This window comes from Pelobates fuscus, chromosome 12 (assembly GCF_036172605.1).
Source record: "Pelobates fuscus isolate aPelFus1 chromosome 12, aPelFus1.pri, whole genome shotgun sequence".
Lineage (NCBI taxonomy): Eukaryota > Metazoa > Chordata > Amphibia > Anura > Pelobatidae > Pelobates > Pelobates fuscus.
In genome coordinates this window covers 122,824,268-122,838,232 of record NC_086328.1, presented here as the reverse complement: position 1 = coordinate 122,838,232, position 13,965 = coordinate 122,824,268, and the positions used below count along the sequence as shown (strand labels likewise).

The 13,965-nt window shown below is 36.4% G+C and overlaps 1 protein-coding gene across 1 annotated transcript; it reads right to left on the bottom strand.

Annotated features, from left to right (window-relative positions):
* Nucleotides 1–655: 655 nt before the first annotated feature.
* FGF4 (fibroblast growth factor 4) lies at nucleotides 656–7,578 on the bottom strand. The gene is made up of 3 exons (XM_063437876.1): nucleotides 7,049–7,578; nucleotides 4,901–5,004; nucleotides 656–1,191 (listed from the first exon to the last, which is right to left on the bottom strand). The coding sequence occupies exons 1-3, from the start codon at nucleotides 7,344–7,346 to the stop codon at nucleotides 1,015–1,017; spliced, it is 579 nt and encodes a 192-aa protein (XP_063293946.1). The 5' UTR covers nucleotides 7,347–7,578; the 3' UTR covers nucleotides 656–1,014.
* Nucleotides 7,579–13,965: the final 6,387 nt, after the last annotated feature.

Sequence of the window (13,965 nt, the reverse complement as noted above, 5' to 3'; positions counted from 1 at the left end):
AAACTGTAATGGGAATGAGCAAACGAAAACAGCAGCATTCTCCCATTTGAAAAAGCATTTTGTTTCCTCCACATGTACAGCTAGGCGATTCAATCCTCTATTGTGAGACATTATTAGGTCTGCAAATTACGATGTTTGTGTAGCAGTATGTAGACAAAATATACCGGAGCACATATCACATACAACTTTTTCCCCCCTCCAATAAATTATTATCCTGCTGTTTTTTTCAGACTCAGAGTGATATTCATTTTTTAAATTAGATACATTGTAGTGTAGATGACGTCCTGGCTTCTTACATTGAAATATTCGTTTGAAAGAAAGGCTTTCTTTGACTTCAGAGCACTAATGTCACTTTGTTGTCGTGATGTCAGTCTGTTGGCCTGTTAAGTGCCAGACCCTTTGGCATTGAATAGGTTAAAAGACATTTGCTCTGTGGAGACACAGCAAAGATTGACTGCAGCAAAGTTCACAGTTCAACAGTGACAGATCTAAAAACAGATTTTGGGAGGACACCTCTTGCACTGCACTTTCTGTACCAGAAGAAAACTGACACTGCTTCATTTTAACAGTAAAAGAGTGGAGTAAGCATCACTCTAACACTTGTTTCATCTTATCTGCTTTAAGGAAAAAATATGTACACACAGAGATTTTGTGTGCAGCTTGTAAACAGTACAAACTGTGTGAGAAATGAATAGCAGCTCAGCAAGGGTTAATGATGTTTTCCTGCTACGGCTAACTGTACATTGCATAGCAACATGTTGTAGCCCTATCCAGCAGTTTGTGAGTTAATACACTAAGCAAAACCTATAAGGGATGGATGCTCTGTTCTAGAAAAGGAACAGAATAGCAGTAACAATGAACAAAAACAACAACTATAAATAAACTTTTCTTGAACTATATATACAAACTTAAATTATTAACTTAAATATGTTACACCAGCTCTTGCAGTAAACTGTTTTGAAAGTGCAGTGCATTCTCTCTTCCCAAACCGATCAAGGGATTAGCCCAAAAATGTCAGATCCGAGGCAGGAAATGTGTCAATGTCATTGTTGGGGAAACTCTGTTGCCTTTTTTTGTCCTTCCATTTTTATTGAGAGCTATGTACATTCCAGGATATCTTCTGGATTCATAGGCATTGTAATTGTTTGGTAGGAGTGTCTCCTTGAATTTGCATTCCTCGTTGAAATATCTCTTTAGGACAGAAGAAAATAAAAAGCAATATTAAACACCACCATTCAAGTAGAAAACGTATTTTTTGTTACTGACATAATTTTTGTTTCGGACAGAAATCTTAATTTGTTTCAAATGTTTACTTTTAAATTAAATAATTATAATTTAAATTTCAGCTGTCCCAGGGCATACCATGCTTTCAGAATTAAGCCATGTTTCAGATACTCTTTAACATGTAACACAGGTGAAGCAGCAAAGTGACATTCAGAGTTATTTACTATATGTATGACATTTGAGTGAATTTCAATCTGTAGACTAAAATATTAAAATATCCTTGCCAGTTTGGCTATATTACTCTCAAATTTGAAATTCACTCGGAATTCCCAACATTTCAGCCTTTTGTGCATAAACATGTGAGCCAATTCGTGCTTTGTGGTATTGCTAAAATATGATTTATTCAATGGTTACTGTTTTTTTTACACCCCAGAAGATATGTTCCTGTCTAAAAACACTTATCAGACAATTTCATCCAGATCTTAAACACTGTTCAGACATCACCAATATATACTAAGTTCAAAGGCAAATGTCTAGTCACTAGTGTTTGAAGTGGTTTGAAAGAAGTAGATGAGACTTTCCTTTATGTGAGCCGTAATTCTATCTATTATGTTGCAGATATTTGTGTCAAAGAATCCCCTTTACAATATGAAGGTGAGGCAGGAAGCCAATGAAGGATGATTTCTAAAACTCTTACAAATCATGTTAAAATATGTTATAAAGAGGAAAGATAAAAGTTTAGAGGATCTTTAAAGAGAACTGCTATATTAATTAGACCAATGGATTTCAACTAATGTCCTATAGCACATTGGTGTGTTGTGATCTCCAAAGTATGCCACTAATGCACTTCAGGGCTCAGTTGAATCCAGTCTTAATGGAAACGATAACCCTATAACTAGTGCTAGTAGTGGTTATGGTGCAGACACTCTTCAAGCACCGCCTCAGTGTTAGTAAACTTCTGCCTTAGCTGTCCAATATTGGATGAAATTGCAGGCTGCAAGGGCTTGAAGTGGATTAGCCTAGCACTCTCATCCAATCTGTGCTATTCAAATTTGAGCAGATAATGACAAGGTCACATCTGTATTAGCCGAGCAACAGGATAGAGGACAGGCATGGTATAACCAATATTCTTAGATAGGAAACAGGCACACCACCAATATCTATGCACCTATATTAAAATAAAATAAAACACAGTGTGGTGTAGTGATTATGGTTCCAGGAGTGCTCTTGCACCTCCTATTGTAAGCAGTCAAACTATTTTAGAGTGATTTAACTACTTACCGTACCTGAGGCACTCTCTGCCCCCACTACAACTACAGGAGAGCATCAGCTAATAACTCTCAGTCAGTGTGCCTTGCCCTTCATTGCATGGCTTAGCACAGAAACAGAGTCTCTGAAAAAAAGCTTTTATATTCAGAGAGCTCTCCTGTAGCTGTAGTGGAGTCAGGGAACAATTTAAGAAGTCAAAATATTTCACTACTTATGGAGTGTTCCGCTAAATGCTCTTTATGGACCTTAGCTATTTTTCTTATCCTAAATAAAAATCAGACTGAACAATGAATATATCTGACTGACTCCTAAACTCTTCAAATATTTGTAAGTCCCCAAATTAAAGGGATTATATAGTGTAAGCAATACAAAGTTGTATTCCATAAACTATAGGTGCCTCAGCCATCCCCCACACCATTGCCTCATCTGGCATTAAACGGATTTAAAAAACAGCAAGCTGTACTCACCTGATTCCAACGCCGATCTCCCTCGGCGCTGGGTCGTTGATCTGCCTAATCCTACGTCATCCAATAAGAGACATGGGGGCTAATGCCAATGGAGATTTTACTGATGCTGGATGTCCTCATCCAGAGCGTGAGGACATCCAGCATCAGCTAGGCAATCAGAAGTTGCCTAGCAAGCAGGAAGTGACTAGAGGCAGTCTTTGTTCTGCAATGTAATTATTTCAGTTTCTCAAATGATTTACATTGCAGGACTAAGGGGGACTGGGATATAGCACTGAGACCACTTCAATGAGCTAAAGTGGTCTTGGTGCCTATAGTGTCCATTTAAGAGAGAAAATGCTACTGGACTCTAGACCTCTAATGGAATCCAGAATGTGCAGGACCAGCACTTTTTATACAAGATACAGTGCCTAAGACCTGTGGACCTAGCTAAATTAGATAATATTTTAGTGTAAAGTTTGAAGTTCCACATTTTGAAACAGATGTTAATCCGGGAAAAGCTTTGATGACTATCTGAGCATAACAAAAGTATAGATTACATTAAAAATACACCTCACTGCACCTGTACAAGAACCACTGTTGTCAGTTAAATATCTTAGAATAATTTTAATCTTTCAATGGTTCTAGCAATTAGCTCCAGGCATTGGCGGTAGGATTATTTCACATGCAATTTATAAGTAGATAAAAGGCAGGTATAATCACTTTGCCATGTGCAACAATGACATCTTAATTCCTCTACACCTGGAAGTGACCTGCAATGCATGTTTTGATATCCTTTTCCTTGTGATACATATATCAGATGGCATATGTTAACTCCTGTAAAATGGCAGAGAGGGAATAACTATTTTTACACAGATGGCACAGTCATTCCAAGCATGTTATGCCAGTAACATTTAGGCAAAAACAATATATTATGACTTGGGAAATCAATGCATTGGATAGAATGCTAAACTCATATTTAAGGTTTTATAAAGAAATAATAAAATATATTTAATTGATCAGCAAATAAATGCTAAATGATGACATCACTGTTAGGTGTGATTTGCTACACGGGTGGTCCAAAGAGGAATGATTTGATTTTACAGCGGAGAAGGCATTAATTAAATGTCTTCACTCACAATGCAAAGAATGGTATGCACTTCAAAGCATGCAATCTGTAGCTTGCTAAAAATCCCTTTATACAATGTAGCACAGCACATTGCCAGTCCCACATTGCTATGTATACTATATGTAGTCTCAGATCTCTGCCAGGGAAACGCTTGCATTATATTTGTGTGCCTTGTCAATCTGTTTAGCCTTTGTTTACATTTGTTTTGTGGGGGAAAAAACACAATTCATAGACTGTAGCATTTTAGATTTAAAACTACTGTTAACTCACTTTTTACATGAAGCATTATGATTAAAATTAAAGAGGGGGTGTTATATGTAAATTATATAAAATATGTACATTTTAGAACTTGTATAACAGTATGTCATGACTTATTTGCGATGGAGGGGATAACTTTGGATTTACTTTGAAAATGTTGATGTGCATTAAAAACAGCATAGTATTATTAAATCTCTGTTTGCGAGATGTTTAGAGTTAAGGGGGACTTATGGTCAGGCAGGCTTTCAAGATAACTTTCAAGATAACTTCCATCATTCTCAACCAGACTTCTCTGAATTTAGCATTGCTCTAACTACTCACACAAACAAGGTGCACAATGGAGTAGGTAAGTGCAGTACCTGTAAGAAACATCAAATGAATAGGTATCACCAGGGCTGATGTGGATGATTGTTTTATTTTGAACACTATAATGCTATCAATTAAAAGGGACAAACACTCGAGAGCCCATTTACTTGCAGAGCATACATGATCTACACCCATTTCACTTTAAGTAACTGTTTTGACTGCACAATTTTAAAAGCATTATATTGACAGGTAGCCATCAAGTGTTACTTACAGATCCATATAGTTTTCCTTTTCCATTCATGGCTACAAAAAGTCCACTTTTAACACCATACAGGCTTACTACTCCTACTTCCACTGGCGAAATTTCAAGCAAACCTAAAATGCAAACACAGACCGTTTTTTATCATAGTACTCAAATAGTCATTATAGTCTTTAAATAGCAATCCGTCAAATTGATAGGACATCACTCGCTATTTATATGTTATTTTCTTTTTCATAAAAGTGTGAATTGTTAGGAATTCAAAGTGAATTTCAATTTGTATAACATTTTAAATTAACATTGAATTGACTTTGAAGTGGGAACAATTCACACTTTTCCTGAATAACCATGTCTCAATATTCACCACCCGTGTGTTTTAATATGAAAGCATTGAAATAACTTAATTTGGTTACAAAACAATATATCTATTCGAAAAACAACACTTATTTGTAAAGCAGCTGTGTTTGAAATAACTAAATCAGAATTATTTATCATTTGTTTCATGATGTATCACATTTAACTACAAGAAGCATAAACATTTAGTTTTCTTTTAGTGCACATAAATTGGTTTACACTAAACATTTATTAATACATTTGGGCTGATTTAATAAATACAAGACAGGTGAAATGTGTACAGTTGTGTAGCGTTCAGCTTCCAGTTGCAATATGTATTACTCTTTCCTGGTGTTAGCCATTCGCTGCAGGGTTGTGATGTCACATTGCCTGTTTGTCATGACACAGAATATTTGTACTATGTGTAAGAAGACATGGTGATCCAGCACAGGTATCAACCATCTATGTCCTCAAATGTGACCTCAGTAATCAACACTACAAAGATAGTCAGCATCACTACTTTCAGGGCTACAGGATTTTATCCTTTTGGATAACTTCTTCAGCACCTTGTAGGGGTTAAACAATATAAACCCTTAAATTAATTATCCTCTTTGCTTGATACTCTTTTTACTACTCTGTTGCAGTTTTTTAAATTTTGTTTACTTTTCTTTTAAGTCAGTTCAGGTTGACTTGCTGTGGCGTTGGTCATTGTAGTGTCTAAGGCTAAATCTTCTTATTTCAATTTTGTGTCAAGTAGCGCTATAGGGCGAGGGGTTAAATCACTAACAAATGCTTTTCTGTCGGATATCCCGATTTAAAGAATATTTTACTGTTGTAAGTTGATGTGCATGGATGCAGATTAAGCACAGCACTGATAAAACACATAGTTTGCAGAAATGTCAACATAACTTAATTAAAAAAAAAAAAAAAAGCTACGTATATGTTAAAATCTATATTATAGTGTAGAGGCGACTACAGGGTTTAATCGTTAGCTTAGCTGTTGTGAGTTTTAAATCTATTTTAAAAATGTAAGGTATCATACCAAAATTTGAAAGACATGTTGTTTTCACAATTTACATATTTATTTATGAGCATGATTTAATTAGAAAATATGGAACTGTAACCAGGGGCAGAAAGTAATTAAAAAAAAACAACTCTTTGAATAAGGGGTACTGTATTAAAAATAATCATCCCTTTCAATAAGCCCTTATGAGAACCACTTGAAAACAATCTAAATAATTATTGCTTCAGCAAGAGGTTTAAAATGATCTCCTACATTGTTTTAATCAAAGCTTTATTAAACAAACAAGAAAAGATCACAATTTCAAGGACGCTAATCCGTCAATACAAACTGCTTGTCCTATCAAGCAGAACAGATTTCTGCCACTGTCACAGCTTCATTTAATTGGCATGATAAACTTTACCTTGAGCTAAAAGGCTTTCACATCAGTTTGGACAAATACATCTATGTAGTACAGCAAGAAAAAATAGAAAATGAACAAAAATGTTGCTGCACATATTTCTAGGAGGCTTTTAAGCATAAACGTAAGGTTTATTTAAATGATAACCCTTGTATCTAAGAAATCGTAATTGTATTATCTGTGGAATCTAGATTATTCCATATAAACCTTATTACAAATGTATTTTAACATATCTTGCAAATAGCAAACAAATGTATGTATATGAACATGCCAGTAAATAACTAATGAAAGGGAGTCCCTGACCTCCCAGTAGAATTCAATGTCAGATTTGTTTGTTCAATAAATATAACAGTGTTTAAAAAAACAAACACCAAAACACCTACATTTTGCAAAATTTAATACTTACTGTATCGATTTTCATTGTGCATCCCATTTATTCTGCCATCTGGTAAAACCTGGATATGAAACCCGATGCCCACATTGCAGTAAAGACGACGCAGCCTCTTGATGCCCAGCAAATAGTCACTTTCCCGATTCATGTCTTTTCTCTCCCTTGGGATCCTTGCCATGGATCTGGAGAAGAGTGTCTCCCAACGGTGATCAAGGGTTTCATTTCGCTGGGTCCCAGAGAGCGAAATGCAATGCACCAAACCCGAAACAAGCCCCAGAAGCAGGATTGGCACAAGAGCAGATTGAACAGTCATCCTGATCAACGTGGGCACACGTGGTTTAAGGAGTCAATTGCTCTAAAAATACCTCAACTCCTTCTCCACATATACTTAGATCAAAGAAACCAACTGCTTAGCTGCAAAAGGAGGTGTGGTCTGTTCTCTTTGCTTGCATGGAGACTTCTGTAAAAGGGGCTTGACTCAAGGAAAGTTTATTCGAACTTGATCTCAACTTGTCGTTAGCTTCTGTGGACCTGTCTGATGTGTTGATCTTCTCCAACAGCTCAGCCATAGTACATTACCCCTTGCCGCGATATTTATATCCATCTGCTTGCTACCTATTACATCACCACCTCCAGCTCATCCACAAGCTGAAACTGTCACTACATAGAGCATGCTGAACTAGTGAAGAGAAGTGTTTTAAGACCTCTATTCAAAAACAATGAAAAATGTCACTTTATGAATGCCTATTAACCCATTGAATACTAGAAGGGTGTGAAGATTACTTCAAAGCAACACATCCCACACTATTTTGCTTGTCAAAAGATTGCATATACTTTTAAAAGTGTATAGGGCACACACGTTCCACACTATGCATAACTTTTGTGATTCACTCTTTTTTAACCCCTTAATGACTAAGGAAATTGTCCAGCTTCATACGAATAAAATGTACATAAGTGTGAAAAGTATAAAGTTTTTTGGTTTTTTTAAGGACACAGATTCAGCATTGCATTCTCACTGCAAATATTTTAATCCTTGTAAGCTTTTCTACAAACACCCATATTTGTATTCAGCAATGAGTTGCCCCGTCGTCACCCCTACCTCCCCCCATATACTGGTAATCTGGAGTGTTTGCCATTTACAGGGCCACATATGGGGTCTGTTCTTTTCGATTTATAGTGCATGAAAATTTGTTATATTGGTTTGCTGGGCATATTCCTACTATGGCATACCATTTGCAAAAGTAGGTAAGCTAGGGTATTTTAATTGAGTATTTGGAGTAGTTTTGTGTAGCCCCTTTATCATGAATTCTGACAAAATCAGTGGTCATAATTTTGTATTGGGTTTTTCAAACACACATTACACATCCTAAGTTTTACTGCAATGTATCACTCAAATTTGTATTCCGCAATGCTGAACGAGTACAACACTGATGACCCCCTTGCTCCCTCCCCCCACAATGTACTTGTTTTCTGAGATTTGTTGAAAATACAGAGCCAAAAACATGGGCATGCCAATTTTAGTTTTCACATAAGTAATTTTAACAGAGGTTGCTGGGCATTTGTTTCCTTTGAGAGAGTATGGCAGCCGGAGAATGGAAATGGCCTTTGTGATGGCATGCCATTTGCAAAAGTAGAGAATCTAATTCATATATTTCAAGTCTTTTTGTGTAGCCACTTATCGTATGCTTAGAGGAGTTGGGTTTAACATAAGCATTGACCAAGGTCCCAGGGGATCCAGAAGTCAGGATTGTCAGAGTAGGCAGCAGACAGAATAATCAGGTGAAGTCAAGGTAATTTTACTGTTAATAGTTTAGCTGTGTTTGGAATATTCTAAAGTGGCCTGTAATATAAAGGCCAAGCAGAGATGGGCAGACAGGGCAATGATAAACTTTCTCCTAACTTTTCTTCCTACACTGGAAAATGCATTCTGTAATTCTCTGCACATTCTCTGATTTAAACTTCCAGGTTTAGGAGGCTGAGAAAACAAAATATCAGATAAATGTTTTTAGTGTAAATGAAATTTATGGCTTTTCTGTGTGTGATTTGTTTGTACAGAACATACAATTGATAGCATGCAAGCTGTATTATATACATATATAAACTCTGTGTTCTTGACTTTTGGTGAACAAGGTATGGGTGAATGCACTGTTTAGCTACATACACTATCCCAATGGATTAGCTAAACTCAACTTTGGTTTTATGAGTTTCCATTCGACGCCTTAACAGAAACTGGCAGATTCCTTTCATTATGCAAATTGGACAGCATGTGCACTTTTCTTTTTGTCACTGTACCGAAGGGTTAGCAGTTTATCATGGCACAAGCTGTGGTCCGTCGCGTGTTTTTGCCATCTGCCACTTTATGGGGCCATCCTGTATGATTTTTGCGCGCTGTGCCACAGACTAGCATTTCGAAACAGAGTAAATTTATAAACAAATACATACAAGTTATAAAATGGTATTCCATAGTGTGGAAGCATTTATGGAACATACTGCTTAAAGAGCTTGCCTTGGTGATTTATTTGTATAGATTTAAGCTCTGTTTCCTGTTTTGATTGCTGGTGTACATGTTTTGTACTGAGGCACAATTTTCAGAAAACCTTTGAAACAGATACTTTATATGGGGCTATATCTTATATATACTATTGAACACAGGGATCATTTTCACTGACACTGGGAATTATCATTAAAATAAAGAACATTATACTTGCTGGAAAAAAGAGGGGTATACAGTATGAGATGCTTTTTCCAAGAGAATGAGAGTTTTTTTTTTTTAATTCCCATTCCCAATGTCAATGCCCAAACATTTTCATTTCCATAAGGTCAGTTTTGTGCCAGGTGTTTGTTTTTTTACGTTAGTTTTAATTCTGGATAATTGACAGGCATTGGCTATATACATGGACATACATTTTCTTGAGTAAACCATTGCTCAAACATGCTGTCTGTCAGGAGCAAGTTTACATAATATATTGACGTAGAAATTAAAATGGTAGTTGCTGTAAATGGGGGTGTTTCAGGGACCATTCAGTTGTGGGTACTCAAATTTCATCAATGGTAGCTGTTGGCTTGTTGCGCCTCCATTTATAAGGTATTATGCAGTTTGTGCTATCACCTGAAGACTCACTAAGAGTCACTGTGTGGGAGACGGTTAGTCTTTCACTATCAGGATAAAGAAAAGGGGTCACTCTCTGAATCACAAGGAAGAATGGTGTAGGTTTCACCTGTAGTATAGTAGCAAAAGCCCAAATAAATAAATAAATTACACATTTTAATTTTTAACACCTACCCAACACTTAATCCTTCAGCACAAACCCCAATTTTCACTTCCACCCAACTAACTTTTAAACCTACAAATAAAATCAGAGTAGGAGTGTTTAATGAATCAGAGATAGCACAATATAAAATGCACGTTTTAGCACTGAAAGAGTTAAAAAATCAATATGATTTTACTTATTAGACTGATAGCAGTCAAAGTAATCAAAAACAGCAGAAAATGATTAAAATCTTAAAAAAGGCATTGCAATAAAAACAAAGTTGAACGTTTAAAAAAACAAAACAAAAGAACCTCCCCAAAAATACTAAAATGTAAAATTTGAGCAATCAGACAATGTGATCAGCAATGAAAGAGTTTTAACCGTCAATATTTAGTCTTTTAAGTTTCAGAAACGTTGTATCACTGATCTAGGCCTCTATCATGTCAGATCAGAGGTTGAATAGAGAGGCAGAGTTACTGACACTGGATAATGCTTGCAACTGGTTATCACCGAAATCATGTGACCCCTCTGACTGCCGTTTGTATCCTGGGAGACTGCCTCAGATTTTGGGCAAGTCTCCCAGGTATGTATAGTTTGAAACATCCCAAGTACTTTAAGGGGTTTATGTCAGAAAGCAAATAAAGTTATAGTTAGATAAACATTCCTTACTTGTTAAACCTCAAATCCCTTGTATATCAAAACAATAATGACAAATAAGTGGGATGAAATAATTCTATTTACAGAGCAAATATGTGATTAAAAAATAAAGAATAGCAAATATCCTTGTATTCTTTTCTCGATAGACCCAAATGAAAATAGCAATTATTTAAATCTTTAAAGCCTTGCTGATTTCTTCGTATTTCATATAAACTACGATGAAGAGTTAGAGAATATACTTAGTATCTCAATTTCCATTCTTAGGAAGTTAATCAGACACAATCTACAATTGCCTGCCCAAGTAGGCTTGTACAAGCTGAATTGCCTTGAGCAAAATTACTGCATCCATAGGTGTGAATAACCGGGGCTTCCATCAGCAAACAGGTCATTCAAATTCCTAGCTGACGAACCCCTAATTACAAAGTGCCACAGGCTCTTTCACTGTGAACTTTCTGTTTCTGCTTTTCTTATGTCCAGGACATTACAGTTTCATCTTAAAGTGGACCTTTCACTCTTGTGTATGTTTTATATTCAGAAAACTTTGGTGACCTGTCTTGTATATAGTTGAACCAATGAGGGTGTAAATGCACCCCAAACTCCACTGCCCTCAGTTCCTCCACCTTCTGTTTGCACCTTCCAGTATTCTTGCTTGCCCAAGAGTAATAGTACACCTCATGCTGTTGTTTGTATTTGTGCGCGTGCACAAGCATACAGAAGAGATCTCTATAGATGATTCTACAAACAACTGACATTAGTGGGATCTTCACAGGGTTAGTGACGCAGGAATATTATATTCACATTGAATCCAATTTACCAGAAAACCCCCTGGATATCAGCCAGAATGATGGCTGACAAGTATATGGTCTTGGCCAGGGATAGGAAACCTTCGATACCCGAAGAGGTTGTGGACTACAATTCTCTTGATGCTTTGCAAGCATTATGGCTGTACGAGCATTATGGGAGATGTAGTCCAAAACATCTGGAGTGCCAAAGGTTGCCTACCCGTAGTCTAGGCAACTATAGGGAAGAGGTAGATTTTTATTTTGTCTTTTTGTGTCTTGTTCACTTGTGCAAAGATGTACACATGTAAACCTTTGCCTTTGTACTTCTTTTAAACATATAAAGATTTTTGAGCAAAATAAAAAAAATTCCTATACAGTTTTCAAAATGATTATATATATATATATACATATATATATATATATATATATACAGTACATATTACATAGCAGCATATGAAGACAAGTAAACATCACTGTCAAACCCATATGTATTCTGATATCTGTTGGAAGGACTTCAACAACTGCACAGGCAGCTTGGCTCCATGTGTCTCAGTCCAGTGTAAAGTAGAAGCAGAGGGAGGGGTGCGCTCACTGAGCTTGATGTTCAGCCGCTCTGGTGCGAGAACACATGCTGTGGAAAATGGACCTGACATCCTTACCCCCTAGGGCAGTGAAATCCACCTTCCTTACTCATTGACTGAATTGATCATTAAAATACCATCTTCTAGTATTGCAGTTTTTTGTGTGTTTGCCATTAAAGAGGAACTGTCACTTTTGAGATTTTTACACAGCAATAGCTAATGTAATTATCAAAAAGCTATGCGCTATACATTTTAATTTTTTTTATTTTATTTTATGATTCCAGGAAGGAAAGGCTGCCAAGACACAGATTGATATAAAGAATACATCTATATCTTAATTTTGTTTCTATGTGCTCAGTGCTGAACATGCTTGTGCCGCTTGGCACCAGGTGAAAGATGCCTCTGGGAGTATAGTCATGTAATAAACTGACGATCCCCTATTAAGCCTCAGACCAGGACAGCTCCTTGTTTGCTGTTATACTAACTCATTAGCAATGTCAGTTTTTTTCTTTTTGATTGAGTGTGTCTGTTGACATGCTCAGCCAAACAATACTGTCAAGAAATTGTCTTTGCAAGGCAGAAGTGTAACTTCAACAGTAGCATAACTGTGAGTGGTAGGTTGGACAAGTAGCCTGTTAGCAACATAAACTGTACAACAGCCTGTAGTGGTTGTGGTGCTCAGAGTCTCCTTTTAAGTGTATCTAGCTCTTTCTCTCTCTCTCTCTCTCTCTCTCTCTCTCTCCGATACACTCTATCCGGTACATAAATAGGAGCTGTGTAAAAGCTTTTCTCTTTAAAGGCATGACCCATACTGGAAATAACCCTTAATTTGTCAGTTGAGTCTAACCTGTGAAACAGAGCACTTAAAACAGCATTAATCACTTAATGACAAAGGGCTGGGGAAATCCCATTATAACATTATGTTGCTGGTTATTGGTGTTAAAACGACCTATATCTGATGGGTGGTTTGCCGCTCCCCTCAGCCCAAAGACAAGAGACTAGTTTATCTCAGCAGTCCTGTGTGCAGTGACATGTGGAACAAAACATGCATAACACATATTTTGCTTGTCCTGAAATCACCCTTTTACTCTTCTTTTATTAGTATTGCATTTATTTGAATTTAGGGTTGAAAAACTAGCACACTAACAATATTTTTGTAGATACATTACTATTAGGGGTGCCTACAAAACAATATGTAAATTAACACAACTTACATTTTGTATATTTATTTCAGCCTTTATGGGACAAATGGGGGTTATAAAAGTTTTAGATACTGTTATCATCATCCTCCAATATTTTTTAGATACATAAATATTTGTGTAAAAGCAGAAGTACCAGCTTTGTCAGATGTGTGTGTAACAAAATAAATAAAATGCATTGCTAATGGGTATATTTGTAAGGAACCTGGTGAATATTTAAAATCATTTTTCATTTTCCTACAACTGCTACCAGGTTGTTAAAATAATGTCTGTGTGTGAACATAATGCCCATATAAAGTATGCTCAGGTACCTGGGATTGTAGTTATGACAGTTTGCATTAAAGCCCTGCAATCTGTCTATAGTTCTCCCATGTTCCTTCCCTTGTTTGCAAAAATGCAGCCAATATATTTTAAACCAATTATATAGTAAGGATGAAGTCTATGGTACCTGAGAGCAAGACT

What these genes read in the sequence shown, in the direction of transcription:
- FGF4 (XM_063437876.1), bottom strand. Translation starts at nt 7,346, where the DNA reads ATGACTGTTCAATCTGCTCTTGTGCCAATCCTGCTTCTGGGGCTTGTT. An exon ending in GCACAATGAAAATCGATACA is followed by an intron (nt 5,005 to 7,048) that starts GTAAGTATTAAA and finishes TTTGCATTTTAG; the next exon opens with GTTTGCTTGAAATTTCGCCA. An exon ending in AAGGAAAACTATATGGATCT is followed by an intron (nt 1,192 to 4,900) that starts GTAAGTAACACT and finishes TCTGTCCTAAAG; the next exon opens with AGATATTTCAACGAGGAATG.